The sequence below is a fragment of the Trichosurus vulpecula genome, chromosome 2 (assembly GCF_011100635.1).
Source record: "Trichosurus vulpecula isolate mTriVul1 chromosome 2, mTriVul1.pri, whole genome shotgun sequence".
NCBI classification, from domain to species: domain Eukaryota; kingdom Metazoa; phylum Chordata; class Mammalia; order Diprotodontia; family Phalangeridae; genus Trichosurus; species Trichosurus vulpecula.
This window is the reverse complement of record NC_050574.1, coordinates 323,981,866-324,001,506: the sequence shown is the minus strand read 5'-3', so window position 1 is coordinate 324,001,506 and position 19,641 is coordinate 323,981,866. Positions and strand designations below refer to the sequence as shown.

Sequence of the window (19,641 nt, the reverse complement as noted above, 5' to 3'; positions counted from 1 at the left end):
GGCAATTGGGGTTAAGTGACTTGCCCAAGGTCACACAGCTAGTAAGTGTGTCAAGTGTCTGAGGCTGGATTTGAACTCAAGTCCTCCTGACTCCAGGGCTGGTGCTCTACTCACGGCGCCACCTAGCTGCCCCAGGAGTAATGACTTTTAACAAGATGGCCCTAACTTTAATAATACCATGAGACCCTTGAATTTAAAAGTGATTTGGTTTTTCCTGAGTGGGATAAAAGAAATTACTTTTGACCTTTTCCACATCCTTTTGTCAGGGGTGTTAAGATTACAAGTGACTAAAGCAAAAGGCATAAAAGTACCCTTTAAAACTGGAGAGTGATAATCTGAGGGATAAAGGTCTTCTGGCTGGGGAAGGGTTTTCTGTTCAGTAATGGAAAAGACTTCCCATGGATCAAGGTTTCTTTGTAGGATGTGATGACAAACCCAGTATCCATGAAGTCCAGTTGCTTTGAGGTGGTACAGAATGTGTACCACTTCCTCATGGGGATTACTGATAGCATTAAATTTTTTCCCAATCATCCTGTGTGGAGAGGACAGGAGAGGAATGGGTGACAAGTGGGCCAAAGGGAAAAAAAAGCAAAAACATCATGAAACAGTTTGGGGGCAGGTTTCATGTAAGAACAATGTATCCAAGAGTCTTTTTCTCCAATCTTGATTGCTGTCAGGGTCGTCAGTAGCTCTTGGAACAGGCCCTCCAAAGCAGATTGAGTTCCACTGGTCCACTGGAAATTCGTGATACAGACCCTATCTCCGGGATGAAAGCCATGTACTTCCAGTTCAAAGGCCCAGTCTGTTCCACAACTCCAGTGTCATGGAGTTCTCTCAGCCTCGTAGTTCCTGTATATGAGAAGTGAAAGAAGTATCTCCTCCAGTAAAGGTGTATTACTGGGAGAAAAGGCCTGAAAAGCATTTCGAAAGGAGACCTATGTAATGCACCCCACCCTAACCCTCCCAGTTTGCTACGCATTTAGAACAAAGCCAAAGGAAAAACATTATGCCACTTTAGATGGATTTCAGTACACAGCTTGCCAGTCATGGTTTTAAGCTCCTTGTTTATATATTCAACTTGACCTGAACATAAGATTTTGGGACCACCCCTAGGCAGGAATAAACCTGGGATAGGACAGAATCAGTGAAGTGGGTGCCTCTGTCAGAATCAGTGCAGGCCAGGGGGCTAAAGCAGTGAACAGTTCCTTTCAGAAGCATCTTTACAACAAATCCGGCCATGCCCCTAGAGCTAAGAAAGGCATTTACCCATCGGATGAGTTGATCAACAATAACAAGGCAGAGTTTAATAGTGGCTAGACCTAGGCATACAAGTGAAATCAATCTTGAAATGCCCAAAAGGTTTGTAAGTTAGAAAGTGTCCTCTATAGGCAGTGACACAGAAGGCATTCTGATTAAGATAGAGCAGATATGGGGGTGATGCCAGGGACCATCCTCCTCACAGAGTTTCCAGTTCCTTATGTATCAAAATGGCCCCCTTTATGAAGAGACAGACGTACGTAGTGATAGAAGCTCTAGGGGAGGAGTAGTTTGCCTTCCATAGTCACTCAAACCCCATCTACCTGTTTGACACAGAAATGCTGCATCCATCTTAGAGTTTCAGAGACATTATAAGACAGAGAGGTCAGCATTACCAAAAAGAAAGATGAAACACATATTCAGGGCCTTTTAAGGCAGCAAGTTTTACAGCTGTGTCAGCATGGTTATTGCCTCTTGAAGCAGGATTGGTTCCACTGGTGTAGACAGGACAATGGACAATGGTCAAGGCATCAGGAAGCCTCAGGGCAGATAAGAATCTTTGATGAAATCCACATTCTCAGTGACCTTGCCAGCTAAAGTCAAGAAACCCCTTTGTAGCCAAAACATTCCAACAGTGACAGAGCCCAAATGCACACTGTGAGTCAGTATAAATTGTGGCACTTTTTCCATTGGCAAGGAGACATGCCAGGGTGAGGGATATAAGCTAAGTAGCTTGGGCACGGAGGCTGTCCAAATGGTGTCCTGGTCAGAGGCCACAGCAGCAGCAATGGAACAAATACCTTCTCATAAAAGAAGACCAGTCATTATACAAAATATAATCAAGATTTTGCAAGGGAGGTTCAGAGAGATCACCTTGAGGTTTCCCAGCCATGTCACCCATGCATCTGGCAAATTGGAGAGCAATGGAGCAGGATTGAAAATGGCACAAGGCTTGAGAATGATATTCTTTTTTTCCCAGTAAATCACTTCATACTTAGCAAGTCTCTGGTCAGAAAATGCCTGAGTTCATTAGTGAAGTAAGAGGTCCTCAACTGCATGTTAAAGGGGGTCTCAGAACCAGACTACAAGTCTTCTGCACCAGAAGGGTGGTGGCAGCCACAGCATCCAGCTGAGCAGAATAATAAGCCACTTGTCATGAAGCAGGCCCAAATGTTTGGGTCAGGATACCAGAAGCCACCCTCCCCCACCTTCATGCATATATAAAAAGAGTAAAGGGCTTACTGTAATCTAAGAGTCCCAGTACAGGAGACAACAACAAAGTCTTCATGAGATCTGCGAGGGTGGAGATGTATTGATGGTCAAGCTTCAAAGCTTCTGGAACAGAGTCTTTAGAGAAAAAAGGGGTTTAACGATCTCACCATAGGATGGGATCCACTGTCAACAATATCTAGCTGCCCGAGGGTAGCATGTAATGTTTTCTTGTTTGTAGGAGCAGATAGCTTCTGGCAGAGCCTGCGCATCCCTCGGAGAAACAAAGCAAGCATTAGCAGATAGAATGAAACCAAGATGCTCTACCTGAGTGAGACACCATTGAACTTTTGACTTAAAGGCTTTGTATCCCCTTTGATGGACTTTAAAAATAAGATGATGGCTGTCTTCCTGACAGATGTCAGCATTTGGGGCCACAAGCAAGAGATTATTGATGTACCGGATCAGAGGGGAGTTCTTGAAAGTGATGGAAGTGAAGTCTTGCTGTGAGATTTAAGAAAACAGTGTAGGGCTTTCTTACATACTCTTGAAGTAAATGAAGCCATGTACATTTTATGAAGGCAAACAGGTAATAAGTGTCTGGGTGAATGGGGTTGCTTAAAGAAAAAGAGCAAAGATCTCTCATAGTAACAAGTAACCTCACTGGGAATTGAGAAAATGATGGTAAGAGTGATTATCACTAGATGCCTGGATATAACATAAGCATTAACTGCACATAAATCCTATACAAAGTGATAAACAGGTTTGCCATCTGGACCTGGCTTAGGTTTTTGAATAGGGAGGATAGGAATATTACAAGGGGATTTACATGGAAAAATAATTCCTTGATCCCTTAGACTCAGTAATGGGTGAAATACCTTTGATGGACTCCCTGGACAAAGGACATTGAGAAATTGATGGTGGGGGGGCCTCCCTTAGTGTTTTATGGTAACTAGGACAGCAGATTTTAACACCCTACATCTGAAGATAAAGAAACCCATGGAATCCTTGGATTTTTATTAGGGAAGGGTCTCTTGGGCATTCTGAACCCAAAAAGAGGGAGTCCTTGGGGAGTTGCAAGGAAGAAATCCATCATGGGAGCAGGAAATGGTGTCCTTGAGTTTACAAAGGAGATTTCATTCCCAACAGATTTACAGAGAATTTGGGCATGAAGAGGAAGGAGAGTTCAATAGAGAACCCACAGATACCGTGCGATGAGACAATTTTGAAACACTGAGGTTTTCCTGAGACACATTCAGAAACCAAATAGAGGTATAATTAGAGTCTGGTTTACTCATTAAAACTGAATTAGAAGCTCCAGTATCTCGTAAGTAATCATGAATTGCATCACCGACTTTAAAGGTGACATGGGGTTCACCATGGTTGGAGAAGCATGGACTAGGACGACTGGAGCAAAGACATCAGGATCAGGGAAAACAAAAGAGTCCCCTTCAAGATCCACAGCACCTCTTTCTCTCCTGCACCTTTATACAGCTAGATTCCCCTGGGCATTTTTAGGTCCGTTTTTTATTTTTACTCTTGAAGTCTCATTTTTTTCCTTTGTATGTTTTCCGGCAATATGGCCCTTCTTGTTGCAGTAAAAACATTCAGGAGCCTCGAGTTCCTGACACAGCCTGCAAGGGCAAGGATAGCAGTTGGCCCTTTGGCTCAGACTTCACTTTGTCCTTATCTTTTCCTTCATAAATCTATTGGGCAGTGCTTTTAGGTTCACCTATAAGCTTCTCATGCTATCCCAGGCAAGTCTATAAAAATACTTTCGAATTTCTGGCTGGAATTGACTGACAAAGGATGAATTCATAGTTCTTCCATCTTGTGGACTGAATGGATCTAGATCTGCATGCTGGTTAGCTCTTTTCATAACCTATCATAAAACTGGTTAGGGGTTTCATTTTCTGTTTGAATTGTCTCCTGGAATTTACTCCAGTTTTCAGGGCAAAGGGTACATACCTCTAATGATCCTCTAGCCTGAAGTAGCCTGGTGTAATCAAGATCAAGGTTGTTGGGGTTCCATTCCAGGTTCTGTATTGGCCAATTTAGGAGACCCACTGGGCCAGGGCCAGTTAATTCAGGAGAATAGGATGAGGGTGCAGAGGATGGGGAAGGCAAGGCAGCGGTAGCAGAAGTAGTAGCCAACCAGTGTCACAGAGGAGGAGAAGAGGGAGCAGGCAAGACAGGATAAAGAGAAGATACCCACAGGTTTGTCAGACATGCCATCAGAAAGGGCTGCCCAGCAAAACAGTATTCTATATGGTTTATCCCGTATGGTTAGCCAATTTTTAATACTCAAAGGTACAAATTTAAAGGTAAAACATTGTCATTTGAGTCTCTTGCAGTTCACATAACCTAATTGTCTCTTCTTAGTCATTCTCAGCTCCACTGGGAGTGTCTCCTAGTCCCAAGCTATAAGAAATGTCACCACGGAGGTTCTCTTCAGTATGCTAATACTGGATCTCATTACTTACTTAAAGGGACTCCCCTAACAGTGGGAAGGCCTAAGTGGAGGCTTACTTTAGCTCAGAAGAGTTCGGATTGAGGAGTCCAACCTTTGGGGACGTCTTCTGTGGAGAAATCCTTAGGTAGGAAAATTAACCTAAGTGCTCCAAGGGGTTTTCAGAGAGGCTGTCCCAGGGACCAGGAACCTCTCTTGATCTCCTGGCTGGCTCATCAGCTATCATGAGTGAAATGAGGTAAATTGAGGAAACAGAGTCCAAACAATGTGATATATTGGCAAGGCATATAGTTGCAAAATGAATCGGTTCCAAGGCCCCTCAGCAGGCACAAGGACACTGAAGAGAGAATTACAAGGGTTTTTATAGTAAAAAACAGTTGCTATTTTTAGACTTCATATTTTTACTTGTAGGGACTTTCCAGTGTTTGATTGGTTGTACCCACCTGCTAATTGGTTGCCTCTACCAGCATCCTACAAGCTAGCTAGAGATGCGATAATAGCTGCTTTCCTTGAAATCACATGATTTACAGAAGAAAAAAAAAAACTAAACTTAGTTCAAAGACATAGAACTTCGGCAATTATGCAAAATGTCAGCCATGATACAAAATGGAATTGATCTGATTCTCTGAGGATATGATGGCTTACTCTAGAGCTTCAACTAAAACATTTATTAACACAATAATTTCAGTAAGGGGTAAGATACAAAATAAACCCATGTAAATCATTAGGTTTTCTATATATTACCAACACACTTCAGCAAGAAGGATTAGAAAGAGATATTTCATTCAAAATAACCAGAAGCTTTAAAATATTTTGAAATCTGTCTATCAAGACAAACACAAAATTGTGTTAATATAACTAGGAAATAACTTCTTGCAGAAATAAAGGTAGGCTTGAACAATTGGAGAGAGATTAATTCTTCATGATTGGTTAAAGCCAATATAATAAAAAAAGTGACAATACTGCCTCAATAAATTATTCAGCACCATACCAATGAAACTATGATAAGGTTACTTTATAAAGTTAGGAAAAATAATAACAGTGTCTCTAGAACAGGCCTGCACAACATATGGTCCACTTGTGGCCCGCCAAAGGATTTCAGGCAACCCGCAAAAAATGTAGAGGATGTAAAAGAAATTAAAGGTGTAACACACGCTTTGTCCATGCACCGCTTAACCCACCTTCCACTAGCCACTGTTGTGCCCATCTTGTAACTTGGCGGGTAGGTTGCCTCTGTGCACGCTCTCCTATTTTTCATGTGACCCTCGGCAACCATCGCCAGTCTCTTGTCTGAGAAGAGCAAGAGTTGATCTTTTATGTGAGAGACAAAATATTGTGCCTTGTTTGCCAAGAAATAATATATGTTCTGAAGGAACACAATTTTGTCGCCAGTGTGAATCAAAACATCCTGACTTAAGCAAATTGGACACCAATAAAAAACAAAGCATTTGATTGTGATGGAAAACTGTTGTGCTATAAGAAATGACAAGAGGGGTGGTTTTAGAAAAACCTAGAAAGACATATATGAACTGATGCAAAGTGAAGTGAGCAGAATATTGTACACAATAACAGCAATATTGTAATGATCAACAACGAAGGACTTAGCTAGGCTTGTCAATACAGTGATCCAAGATAATTCTAAAGGACTCATGATGAAAAATGCAATCTACCTCCAGAAAGAACTGATTAACTATGAGTGCAGATTGAACCATATTGCTTTTCAATGTCTTTATTTTACTTGCCTTTTTTCTTTTGCAATATGGTTAATATAGAAATAGGTTTTGTATTATATCACATGTATGAGTATCATATTGCTTGCTGTCTCAATGGGTGAGGGAGGGGCCATTTATGGATGGGGAAGAGTTCTTGACCAAATGAGTAATAGAAAAGATCACAAGAGGTAAAATGGACAACTTCGATTACATAAAATTGAAAATATTTTGTTATGAATGAAGTCAGTGCCATTAAAGTTAGAATGTAAATAGTTAAACGGAGAAACTTATTTGATAAAGGTGTGATATTTGAGACATATCAATTATTCATTTAACAAATAATAAGTGCCTATTATGTACTAGGTACTGTGCTAAGCTCTGGGACATACAAAAAGGCAGCCCCTGCCCTCAAGGAGCTTACAATCTAATGGGGAAAACAACATGCACATATATACAAAGCAATCTATAGACAAGATAAATAGGAAATAGTTAAGATAGACAAGGCATTAGAATTAAGACATGTTGGGGAAGGCTTCTCGTAGAAGATAGTAAAATCCCACCTGGGACTGAGAGGAGTCCAGGAAGGTCAGCTGTCAGAGAAGAGCAAAGAGAGTGTTCCAAGCATGGAGGACAGCCAGAGATAATGCTCAGAACCAAGAGATGGAATGTCTTGTTAAAGTAATGGCCAAGAGGCCAGTGCCACTGGATCAAAGAGTATGTTTTAGGAAATAAGATATAAGAAAAAGACTAGAAAGGTAGAAGGGGGCTAGGTTATGAATGGCTTTGAATGCCAAACAGCATTTTGTATTTTAAGTCTGGAGATAATAAGAAGTCACCCAAGTTTATTGAGTAGGGAAGAGACATGATCAGACTTAAGATTTAGAAATATTTCTTTAGTAGATGAATGAAAGATGGATAGGAGTGGGGAGAGACTTGAGGCAGGCAGACCCACCAGTGGGATATTACAGTAGTCCAGGACTGAGGTGATGAGAGTTTGCACTACAGTGGTGACAGTGTCAGAGGAGAGAAGGGGGTATATTTGAGAGATGTTGCAAAGATGAAATCAACAGGCAACAGCAAGAGATTGGATAATGGGGGGTGACAGTGAAGACTCCAGAATGACTCTTAGGTTGTAAGCCTGAAGGACTGGGAGGATGGTGTTGCACTCTACAGCAATAGGGAAGGGGATGGGGGTAGAACATGAGGTGGAAGGGTTTGGGGGAAATCTGATGAGTTCTGTTTTGGACATGGAGTTTAAGATGTCTACCGGGCATATAGTTCAAGATGACTGAGGGGCAGTTGGAGATGCAAGATTGGAGGTCAACATAAAGTTTCAGATAGATACATGTGAGAATCAGTATAAAAAAAGGTAATTAAATCCATAGGAGCCGATGAGATACTTAAGGAATCGATTCAAACATATAAGAATAAGAGCCATTCTTGATGATATAATCGGGCCATTTTTAAAAAAGGCAAGTTAGGCTTCAAATTACAAATATTAAGAGAAATGAAAATTAAAGCAAAGCTAAGGTTCTACCTCACACTCATCAGATTGGAAAAAAAAATGATTTTAAGTAAAATGCCAATTGTTTGAAGGGCTATGGGGAAACAAGCATACTAATATACTATTGGTTGAGCTGTGGTTTGTTCCAACCATCTTTTTTTTTTGGAGGGGGGGAGGCAGGGCAGTTAGGGTCAAGCGACTTGCCCAAGATCACACAGCTAGTAAGTGTGTCAGGTGTCTGAGGCCGGATTTGAACTCCTGACTCCAGGGCCAGTGCTCTACTCACTGTGCCACCTAGCTGCCCCCCAACCATCTTGAAAAACAATTTGTAACTGTACATTGAAGGTCAGTAAACTGTGAATACTCTTTGACTCAGCAATACCATTTCTAGGCTTAAACACTGAAGAGAGAAAAGAAAGAGGGAAAGGACCTAATATGCAAAAGAAAAAGTTTCAGCATCATTTTTATTATAGCAAAGATGTGGAAACAGAGTGGGGAAAGGCTGGATAAATTATGACCTATGAATATAGTGTAATATTGTTCCCCAAGAAATGGTGAAAGGGAGAGACGGAGAAATCTAGAAAGACTTGTATGAACTGATGCAGATGGAAGTGAGCAGAACCAGTAAAAAAAAAAATTCCTATAAGTTCAACATTTCAAAAGAAATTAAAGACTTGAGAACACTGATCAGTACAAGAAACAACCATGTCGTCCAAAGACCAATGACAAATCATCTTTACAAAGAAGTTATGGATTGAAGATACAGAATGAGATATACTTTCCAGATACTGACAACATTTGAATCTGTTTTGTTTGACCATACTTATTTGTTAACAAGGTAGTGTTTATCCTCTTCTGGATCACTGCCTTGTTGTGGTAGAGGGACTTGTGTAGCAGAAAGGTCAAAAAGAACATTAGGTCTATATAAGAAACTCTGCAAATGTCTTATTTTCTCAAGTTAATATATTCATGCTTAGGTTAGGCAGAAGCTTGTTGATGTGAAGTTTGGTATTTACATCTCCAGTAGTAGTTTGTCTTGTGAGCCAACCATGACTCTCCACCTAACTGCTGGATATTTTCAATTGGAAGTCTATTTCTAGTATAGACTAATACCTTATTACAGATAAGTAGTGGCACTGGCTTCTCAAAGGCTATAGCAACAAAATGCAAACTCTAGAAGGTCCTGTAAATGTAGTAAGGCTTCAAGTGGGAGCCTTTTGACTATGGTTTCTGTTGCTGAGGAACAGCCAAGTCTGAACTTTAGGTGATTTTTTTCTATGTTTTCTGATTTTTCACTGTAACTCCTAAAGACTTCGGAAGGATTATAATTTGTGCCAACAGATGATGAAATGATGAAACCACTCATCTTTTTAAGTCTTCCTGTTACCTTGCACATTGAAATACAAACATCTTTTCTATAAACCTTTCTGCTACTGACATATTTATTTATTTCTAGTTGTTCCAGATGCAGGCCTTACTTAAGGAGCCAAGTGTGGACTGTTATAAGAGATCCTCTCTATTTGCCTACTTACTTCAGCTGTCAGTATAATAAAAACCCCAAAAGTTTTTCATCCAAATAACAATAATAATAATAATATAGCAGCTATATACATAGTTGGTGTTTCTCCCAACTGGACGGCAAGCTCCTCAAGGACAGGAACAGCACTTAGTATAAGATGATGATTGTTGATTGATTGGCTTTTGGTATGAATGGCCCACGAGCTTTAACTTAAAATTACTAATTGTCAAAAGCATTAAGTTCAGCAGATGAACTGAATGACCTACATTGTTTCTTTTTCAGATTGCTGTATAACTGCCATGATGATGCATCTAAATTTGTCTATCTTCTAGCAAAACCCAACTGCAATTGTCTAGAACAAGAGGATTTTATTCCTTTACTTCAGGTACTTTTTGCTTGCTCATGGAAATGGTTTCCATTTCTATAGAAAGGTGGTTAAAAAATAACTACAGAGTATATATAGTAAATCTCTGCTTCACCACCTGCAGTCATATAGAACATTTCCAACAACCAGATGTTAAGCAAAAAAAATTTAGAATGGCCAAATAACTCACAAAATCCATATACTTAACTCATTAATTCATTCCTAAGGGACCTATGTGCTTTTGCTCTTATTTCATACATATTTCTAACAACCTTAGCATTTTGGTTTCTAAACCCACCAGAGACTAGGAGCAGCACATTGAAAGCTTAAGGCAGGTGGTGGAGAGATTGATAGCTCATAAACTCCTTTTGCCCAGCTAATAAAGTAGCCTTTCAGTGACTCTAAAATGCCTCTGCTTCAAATGGTACATACTGAAAAATCAGCCCTGAAAATAATCAAATCTCTGTTACCTGTAAAAATGAAGGGAAGCAGTGATGGGTAATCCTGAATAGAAAATTATCATTTACATTTGACTTTGGAATGGTTTGCTAGACACATGTCCTCTCATGCTAGTGTGTCTTCACATAGGCTATCTCCCAGGCCTGTATTGCACTGTGCTCACTTCCACTCTTTTAGAAACCATAGCCACCTTCAAGGCTCGTCTTCACCCTACCCTCTATATGAGTCTTTTCTTAATCTCTGAATCTGCCTCTCCCCTACCAGAAAAGAATTTGCTTTTTTCTGTATTCAATTTTTTAAATTTTTTAATTTAGTTTACTTCCTGTATTCATTACTATATTTACTTTTCACATCTATGCAAAGTTCTTTTGGCTAGGCTAGACTAACTTCCTCCAAGTTAAAGACTGTGGGAGTTGTATTTCTGTCAGACTGGAAAGAGAGAACTATTATCAGAACTGGGGGGCAGAGCTTCTGGTACCCCAAGAGTTTAAAGGGCTTTCTAGCGAGAGATGAGAGGAAAGCTGTCTATCTAGTTGTCACTGTGCACTCATGCCAACTCTCCTCCTGTTCGTCTAAAGAGAGTTCCTTAAACTCCAGTCCTACGAGATCTAGCCTGCAGTCCTGATCCCATGATAATAGTTCTCTTTTTAGCTTAACAAAAATACAATTCCCAGGGTCCTTAACAACATATGCCTTCTCAGAGAGAATTAGTCCAACCTTACTAGAGAACTGCTCCACAAATATCTTCATTCATTCAAAGATCCTTACGCTTATTTTATATGCATTTCTTACCATCTTGACTTTTTGATTTCTATTCCTACCGCAGATTAGAAGTAGCATATAAAGGTAAGGTGGATGGTGGGAATAAGAAAGTAAATACAAGCATTATTTTATCAGTTTTTGATGTGTTAACAGTCTTCAGTGAGGACCATAGGAATAAGTTCAAAAATCAAAACTGTTGTTTGGAAAAAAAAAAAGATAATGTAAGCAAAATTTATGTTTTTGCTCCTCTTTAGTGGCTAGTAGCTAGTTCACAAAATTTGACACATACAAAAGTCTAAGTGCTTAGTTTAGTTATTCTTTCAAGATTTCTTAGTGTCTCTAAGGTTAGGGAGGATAATTATTATAGTTGGATTGTTCCTGACTTCATCTTTAATTGTTTATGTAAAAGTCTGTTGGACTGACATGAGAAAGGTAGTATGGTATGATGGAAAGAATGCTGGACATGGAATCAGGAGAACCAGGGCTTGAACCCTACGTCGGACAGTTATTAGGCCAGGGTGATCCTGAGGGGTTGGATTTGATGGCCTCCGAGGTCCGTTCCCGGTCTAAGTCTGGGTGCTATGATCCTATATATGATTCTGTGACCTGGCACTGGCTCCATAAAACATGAAAATCATCTTTAGATCTTGAAAACGCTGCTGATCAGCAAAAAACCAACTAGCAACTTAGATTACTAAATGATAGGGAAAAAAGACTTTTTTTTTACATTTTGCTTGGCTTGATCTTTTTAGGACGTAGTGGATACACACCCTGGCCTCACGTTCCTTAAGGATGCTCCAGAATTCCATTCCCGCTATATCACTACGGTAGGTTGGCTTCTTGTTTTTTTTAATATTATTAACCAATAATTCAACCTTTGAGGTCCTTATAAAAAGGGTAACAAACATAACAAATGTTTTAAGTGGGAAGAAAGTATAGCATATTATTAAATTCATCATTTACTTTATCTCTGTTACCATTTAAAATCTTCCCAGTGCTTGAAAAGGTATTTCATCTACAGCGCAAATTGCCAATATTGCCAATAAAAATGAGAAATCTCACCCAAAATTGCCAGTGAATAATCTTAACCAATTTTTGCCCATCTTTGAGGTAGATCTCATGTTGCTCCCTAAATATCGATACTTCACTGAACTTGAGGGTTGTTAAACAAGAAAAAAGAAATTATTCAATAGGCCTTTCTAGAAAACGTTCTGACAAAGTCAAATAACATCTTCTCCATGAAGGTTTCTCTGAACCTCCCAGCCAGAAGTGAGCTCTCCTTCTTCATTATCTCTCATGGTTTTTCCTGTGTACTTCTCCTAAGCACTTATATTCTATTATTATTATAGTCATTTGTATACATATATTATCATCCCCAATAAGCTTCTTAAGGACAAGGTCTTATTCACCTTTATATCACCAGTGTTTAGCACAATGGCTTGCACCTAGTAGGTGCTTAAGAAATGTTGGTTGTATTTCATTTAATTACTAAATGTTAGAGAAGAAAAAATTAGTAGGGGTAAGTGTCATCCAAGGTACAGGCCCTAGTCATGCAGAAATGCATCTTCAGTACTTGATAGCACATTTTTATTACACTCTTCGCTTTCACATAGATTCATTTTTTAATGAATTAAGCATCTTATATATACTGATGAAGACAAACATGATCCCCATCCCCAATTTATCAAAATGATAAAACATATAAACAAGTAGCATTTAAGTAATCATTTAGTTTTAATTACAAAGAAACAAATAGGCATCAAGTTCAGAAACAAAATAGGTGACCTCTGAGGACAGTGCTAAGAAAGGCAGATGGCTTTAGTCCTGTTTTGTAGACCACATTTGCCCAGATGGAAAAAGTCTTGATCTCCCTGCCAAACAGTCTCCTTAGGTTTGAAAAGTTCCCTTGCCCCTCTCGTTAATTAGGTAGACTGTGCTTGAGATATGTCTTCCATTTGCATGCACGCTTCTTTTCCACGAATATAAAACCATATCTGAGCCAAGAATGCTTTTCTTTTTTGTCTCTAGAAAATTTTAGGCAAGCCCTAATGAATTTGATCCAGTTCTACCTGATAGAGAAATCCTTTCTATCATGTCCCTGAAAAATCATCATCCAGCCTCTGCTAAAATATTTTCTAGAGAAGAGACTACTACTTCACAAAAAAAAAAATCCATTCTACTATCGAACAGTTCTAGATGTTAAAAGGTTCTTTCTTTTATTGAGTCAAAGTCTGCCTCCCTGTGACTTCCACCCACTAGCACTAAGTAGCTCTGCTCTCCATAGAATCAAAAAGGAAACTTACTCATTTTCCTTCCTTGGCATCACTTCTTCTATCTTAATACAGCTCTGAAATTTCTCTTTAATCTTCTCAATAGGCTAGACCTCCTTAGGCTCTTCACCTACTTCACTGTTCTTATAAAGTTTCCTGTGAAGACACATTTGTTTATTTAGAGGCTTCCCCTTTTCTTTCTCATTGAGGTTATTCAACATTGTATAACCAAAATTGTATTTTTTAAGAATAAATTATTCCTCTTGAGCTGTATCCCCTTTTAAGAGTCTCACTTTCTTTTTTTCTGAAGTTTTGAAATCTGTTTTCCAAAGGTCTACTAGATATGTGCTATATAACTATAAGAATATTTTTTTCTCTCCTCCTTTATTTTGCCAAGTACTTGCACTTACCCACCTTATTGACACAGGTTTCCTTCCTCCTCTCAGAATCTTTTTCTTTCTAGGTACCTTTCTAGATTTTTTTCCATACTAAGAACCATTTTCTCTCTCTAATAAGCCATTTTACCTATTTCCTCTAGCAGGAAGGCCAGCTTGCATTTGCAGAAACTATAAATGGAGATTTTTAGATAAAAACACAAATATAGTATATAGCTGTTAGTTGCAGCAGCAGTCCCTTTGTCTTATTTCCTGGTTTGCTAGGTTTTTCTAAACCTGTTCACCAGAGTTCTTTTCACGATCACAAGAACTCTTGGGAAGGGTCTCTAAAAGCCTGCCTATCTCCTTGCTATCCCTCAAGCTGCTATTCCCCTCTCACATGCTTCTAATAGAAGCAGTCATCAGTTAGCAGCTGTGGTTGGTATATCTTCCAGAAGTAATATTTCACTATATGCCACTTAACCTTTTCCCACAGGCATTGTGTACTCCTGTTTTCAGTAGCTTCTGTTTTTCATATTAGTAAAAGATTTTTACTAGTTTTTACTTTATTCATTAATCAGAGGGGAGTCACCTAAAGTGCCACCTAAAACAAAAAAATCTAAAATAAGCTGAAAATCATTAATAGAAACAAAAGAAAATTGAGAATTTCCTTTTATGAATTCCTAGTAAACTACCAAATAAAGATATTATTTAGACAAGACATTCTTAGAATACAGGAATACAAGGATATACTTTGTTCAAAAGAAACAAGTCTAAGAAATAAGGAATAAAGGAGGGAGGTAATACTCCTGAATGTCAGGAAGAGAAACAGCTGCATAGAAATGTGTAATTCTGAGCCTGAGAGCATAATAGCATTTGTGTTGAGAATACAAAGGATAATGGAAGTGCTGTGATTGCAGAAAGATACTACAGACCACCTAGCTGTATATAGAACATGGATGGTGTTACCCTGGTACAGATTACAGAATGGTCACAGAAGCAAGCTATAGCAATGATGGGAAATTTCAACTATCTAACCATCTCCTAGAAGTTTAATTCTCTTAAAAACAGAGCATCCAAAAAATCCTTGACTTGCTGGCAGTTTCACCTCTCAGAATATAGAAACAATAGATAAATTCCTATTCTGTACTTCATTCTAGCCAAGAGGGAAGAATCAGTGAGTAGTGTAGAAGTGAAGAAAATCTTGGAGAGGAAGGAACGTGGGAGAATGCCCACATCATTTTGAAATTCATAGTAGGAAAGAAACATTCTTCATAGTCAAACATATTTTAAATATCAAAAAAGACTTCAAAAGATTGAGAAAAGAGTTAAGTAGGATCCCAATGGCCAGAGACTCTAAACAGAAAGCAGTGGTTCCCAGAAGCTGGGGGCTGAGGAGTACAAGGCAAGGGCAAGGAAGGGGAGGAATTTAGGGTTATTTCCAGGAACCCATCTCATTAAATAGTTTGATAAATACATAAACACACCTCCATAAATAAGGTTTTACATATGTGTTTGATTTTTCAAATGATACATACATGCTCTTATGACAAATATTTTAAAGCATTACTGAATTCATACTAGTTTTTTAATCATAATTTCTTAATCAGCAAATAATAGTACAATTACTACTACGTGGGCTTCTTCAAAAAAAATTTTAAGGGATCCTTATACTTAAAAAGTTTAGGAACCACTGGTATAGTAGGAAACATACTGGACTGGGATTCAGATGACTTGAGTTTGAATGCCACTAGCTCTGTAACCACAGGCAAATCACTTAAGCTCTGTGTGCCTTAATTTCCTCATCTGTTGAAAAAGGTTAACAACACTAGCACAATTCAGTTCAAAAAATATTTATCAGTTACCTACTTGCCGTGTGTGAGGCGCTGTATTAGCTGCTAGGATACAAAAAATAGATATGGCACAGACCCAAATCCTCAAGAAACTGTTCTAATAGTAGAAAAGAATGTACATAAATGATTTTTAAGACAAGAGAACATGAAATAAGTACAAAGAAGTCCATGTAAAGTACCATGAAAAATTTTAGGCAGGAATGATCAAACTCTCCCTGGGGGGAAGGGGGGAGGGGAGGAGTGAGGGCTGAATGGAACCTAACAGAATGAGCCTGTGAGAGGCAGAGATGATTCTAGAGGTGGCTGATGCCGTGTGCAAAGAAGATGGAGCAAGCGCAGCAGACAGTGAAGAGCTCAGTGTGGCTGGAATGTGGAGCACACCAAGAGAAATAGACTGAGGTGATGCTGGAAAGTCATAAAGACTTTGTACTTTGTTTGATGGTCAGTGGGGAGAAAGGAGATGATGGATGTTGCAAGAGGAATGTCAGAGTTTCTAGTTAAAAGGAAACAAAACACTTATGGGTAATGATGAAGTCCACTGTGTGACCATCCTTGTATGTAGCTGAAGAGGAATGAAGGAGTAAGTCACAGGATTTAAGAAGACTGAGGAAGTAAGAACTTAAGGAGTTAGTTGCTCAGTAGGAATATTGGAGTCCCATGGTATAAAGGAAGGAATTGTGGGGAGGAGAGAAAGATGGTGGACCAGGTACTGAACTTGCCAAGAAAAGAGAGGGGATGATTTGAGATATACAACTAGCCACCATGATTTATATTGGGTAGAAAGTTTTTATTGAGTTCAAATGAAGAGAGGTTGCTGAATGATGGAAGCAAAAGGGAGACTGTAAAAATGGTAGTGGGGAGCACGGAGTAATCTGACTCCTTATCCGAGACCAACGTGTCCAAGGCTGTGAGAAAATAGCCAGTGCTGAAAAGAATGACTAGGGAAGCATTGTTGCCACAGGGAAGCCAGGTCTCAGTAAGAACTGGCATGTGAAAGAATTGGGTCGAGAACGGGTAGAGGGGAAAGTGAGACCATAATAAGATTAACCAACTAGGAGAATATGGAGCAATTTAAGAATAAAGTTATAATGAGGGCAAAAATAGGCATGACAGAAATAAGAGAGTGAAAAGACAAGAAAAGAGAACTTCAGAGTTTAGAATTTTCTGTGTTTTGTCATGATCATGAGGTATAGAGTGCAAGGACCCTGGTAAATGAATGAAGTATAGGTGAGATGGAATTCATAGGAGTTGAGGTATTAAAGAAATTGTTAGTTCCCTCAATAAAATTTAAGAGTAACGGAATGGACTAATGATCAGTATCCAACAATATGTTGCTTAGAGAAAACATAGTCTAGAAAAATCTAAATATGAAAGATAAAAGCCTGGTCTAAAGTTTACTGTGCCACTGCCAAATGATGAAAATCAAAAATATAACTAAGTGGCATGAAGAAGAGTCTAATTAAAACCCGTATTAAGTCTGAAAAAAAAAGGATGTTGGGGGGGCGGAGCCAAGATGGCAGCTGGTAAGCAGGGAATAGTGTGAGCTCCATACGGAGACCCTCCAAAAACTTATAAAAAATGGCTCTGAACCAATTCTAGAACGGCAGAACCCACAAAACAGCAGAGGGAAGCAGGGCTCCAGCCCAGGACAGCCTGGATGGTCTCTGGGTGAGGTCTGTCCCACACGGAGCTCGGAGCTGGGAGCTGGGAGCTGGGAACGGAGTGGAGCAGAGCCCAGCCTGAGCGGCGTGGACCATCCAGACCAGAAGCCAGGCGGAGGGGGCCCTAGCGCCCTGATTCAGTGAGCTGCGGCAGTTATGAGACTTCTCAACCCACAAACACCAAAGACTGCGGAAAAGAAGACCAAAACATACAGACAGAAGAAATTAATAAAGTCAAAGAGCCTACAACAGAAACCTCCAAGAAAAACAGGAACTGGTCCCAGGCCATGGAAGAGCTCAGAAAGGAGTTGGAAAAGCAAGTTAGAGAAGTAGAGGAAAAATTGGGAAGAGAAATGAGAAGGATGCGAGAAAACCATGAAAAACAAGTCAATGACTTGCTAAAGGAGACCCAAAAAAATACTGAAAAATACACTGAAGAAAACAACACCTTAAAAAACAGACTAACTCAAATGGCAAAAGAGCTCCAAAAAGCCAATGAGGAGAAGAAGGCCTTGAAAGGCAGAATTAGCCAAATGGAAAAGGAGGTCCAAAAGACCACTGAAGAAAATACTACTTTAAAAATTAGACTGGAGCAAGTGGAAGCTAGTGACTTTATGAGAAATCAGGATATTATAAAACAGAACCAAAGGAATGCAAAAATGGAAGACAATGTGAAATATCTCCTTGGAAAAACCACTGACCTGGAAAATAGATCCAGGAGAGAGAATTTAAAAATTATTGGACTACCTGAAAGCCATGATCAAAAAAAGAGCCTAGATACCATCTTTCAAGAAATTATCAAGGAGAACTGCCCTGATATTCTAGAGCCACAGGGCAAAATAGAAATTGAAAGAATCCATCGATCACCTCCTCAAATAGATCCCCAAAAGAAATCTCCTAGGAATATTGTCGCCAAATTCCAGAGCTCCCAGATCAAGGAGAAAATACTGCAAGCAGCCAGAAAGAAACAATTTGAGCATTGTGGAAACCCAATCAGAATAACCCAAGATCTGGCAGCTTCTACATTAAGAGATCGAAGGGCTTGGAATGCGATATTCTGGAGGTCAATGAAGCTAGGACTAAAACCTAGAATCACCTACCCAGCAAAACTGAGTATCATGTTCCAAGGCAAAATATGGACTTTCACTAAAATAGAGGACTTTCAAGCTTTCTCAGTGAAAAGACCAGAACTGAATAGAAAATTTGACTTTCAAACACAAGAATCAAGAGAAGCATGAAAAGGTAATCAAGAAACAGAAATTGCAAGGGACTTACTAAAGTTGAACTGTTTTGTTTACATTCCTACATGGAAAGATGATGTGTATGATTCATGAGACCTCAGTATTAGGGTAGTTGAAGGGAATATGCATATATATATGTTTATATATATACATAAACATATATATATATATATGTTTATATATATATATATAAGTGAATGTGAATGTATGTATCTATCTATGTGTATATGTATGCATGTGTATGTATGTGTATATATATATCAGTGTGTGTTTATATATATACACATATATATATATATGTAAAAGAGAGAGAGCAGACACAGGGTGAGTTGAAGATGAAGGGAAGATATCTAAAAGAAATAAAATGAAATTAAGGGATGAGAGAGCAACATACTGAGAGACGGAGATAGGGAGAGATAGAATGGGGTGGATTATCTCGCATAAAGGTGGCAAGAGGAAGCAGCTCTGTGGGAGGAGGGGAGAGGGCAGGTGAGGGGGGAATGAGTGAACCTTGCTCTCATCAGATTTGGCCTGAGGAGGGAATACCATATACACTCAGTTGGGTATCTTACCCCACAGGAAAGAAGAGGGAGGAAGATAAAAAAATAAAATAAAAGGGGGCGGGATGATGGAGGGGAGGGCAGATGGGGGTGGAGGTAATCAAAATAAACACTTTGGAAAGGGGACAGGGTCAAGGGAGAAAATTCAATAAAGCGGGATGGGTTGGGAAGGAGCAAAATGTAGTTAGCCTTTCACAACATGAGTATTGTGGAAGGGTTATACATAATGATACCTGCGTGGCCTAGGTTGAAGTGCTCGACTTCTTAGGGAGGGTGGGTGGGAAGGGAAGAGGGGAGAGAATTTGGAACTCAAAGTTTTAAAAACAGATGTTCACAAACAAAAAAAAAAGTTTTTGCATGCAACTAAAAAATAAGATACACAGGCAATGGGGCGTAGAAATTTATCTTGCCCTACAAGAAAGGAAG

General features: G+C 39.2%; 1 protein-coding gene across 2 annotated transcripts in view; it reads left to right on the top strand.

The window, feature by feature from the left end:
• Positions 1–19,641, top strand: part of PPP2R3A (protein phosphatase 2 regulatory subunit B''alpha) — a 229,347-nt gene that overhangs the window by 142,047 nt on the left and 67,659 nt on the right. For both annotated transcript variants that reach the window (XM_036745773.1, XM_036745774.1), the window contains 2 exons: positions 9,954–10,056; positions 12,009–12,083. In XM_036745773.1, coding sequence (XP_036601668.1) covers positions 9,954–10,056; positions 12,009–12,083 — 178 coding nt within the window. The remainder of the gene's footprint in view (positions 1–9,953; positions 10,057–12,008; positions 12,084–19,641) is intronic.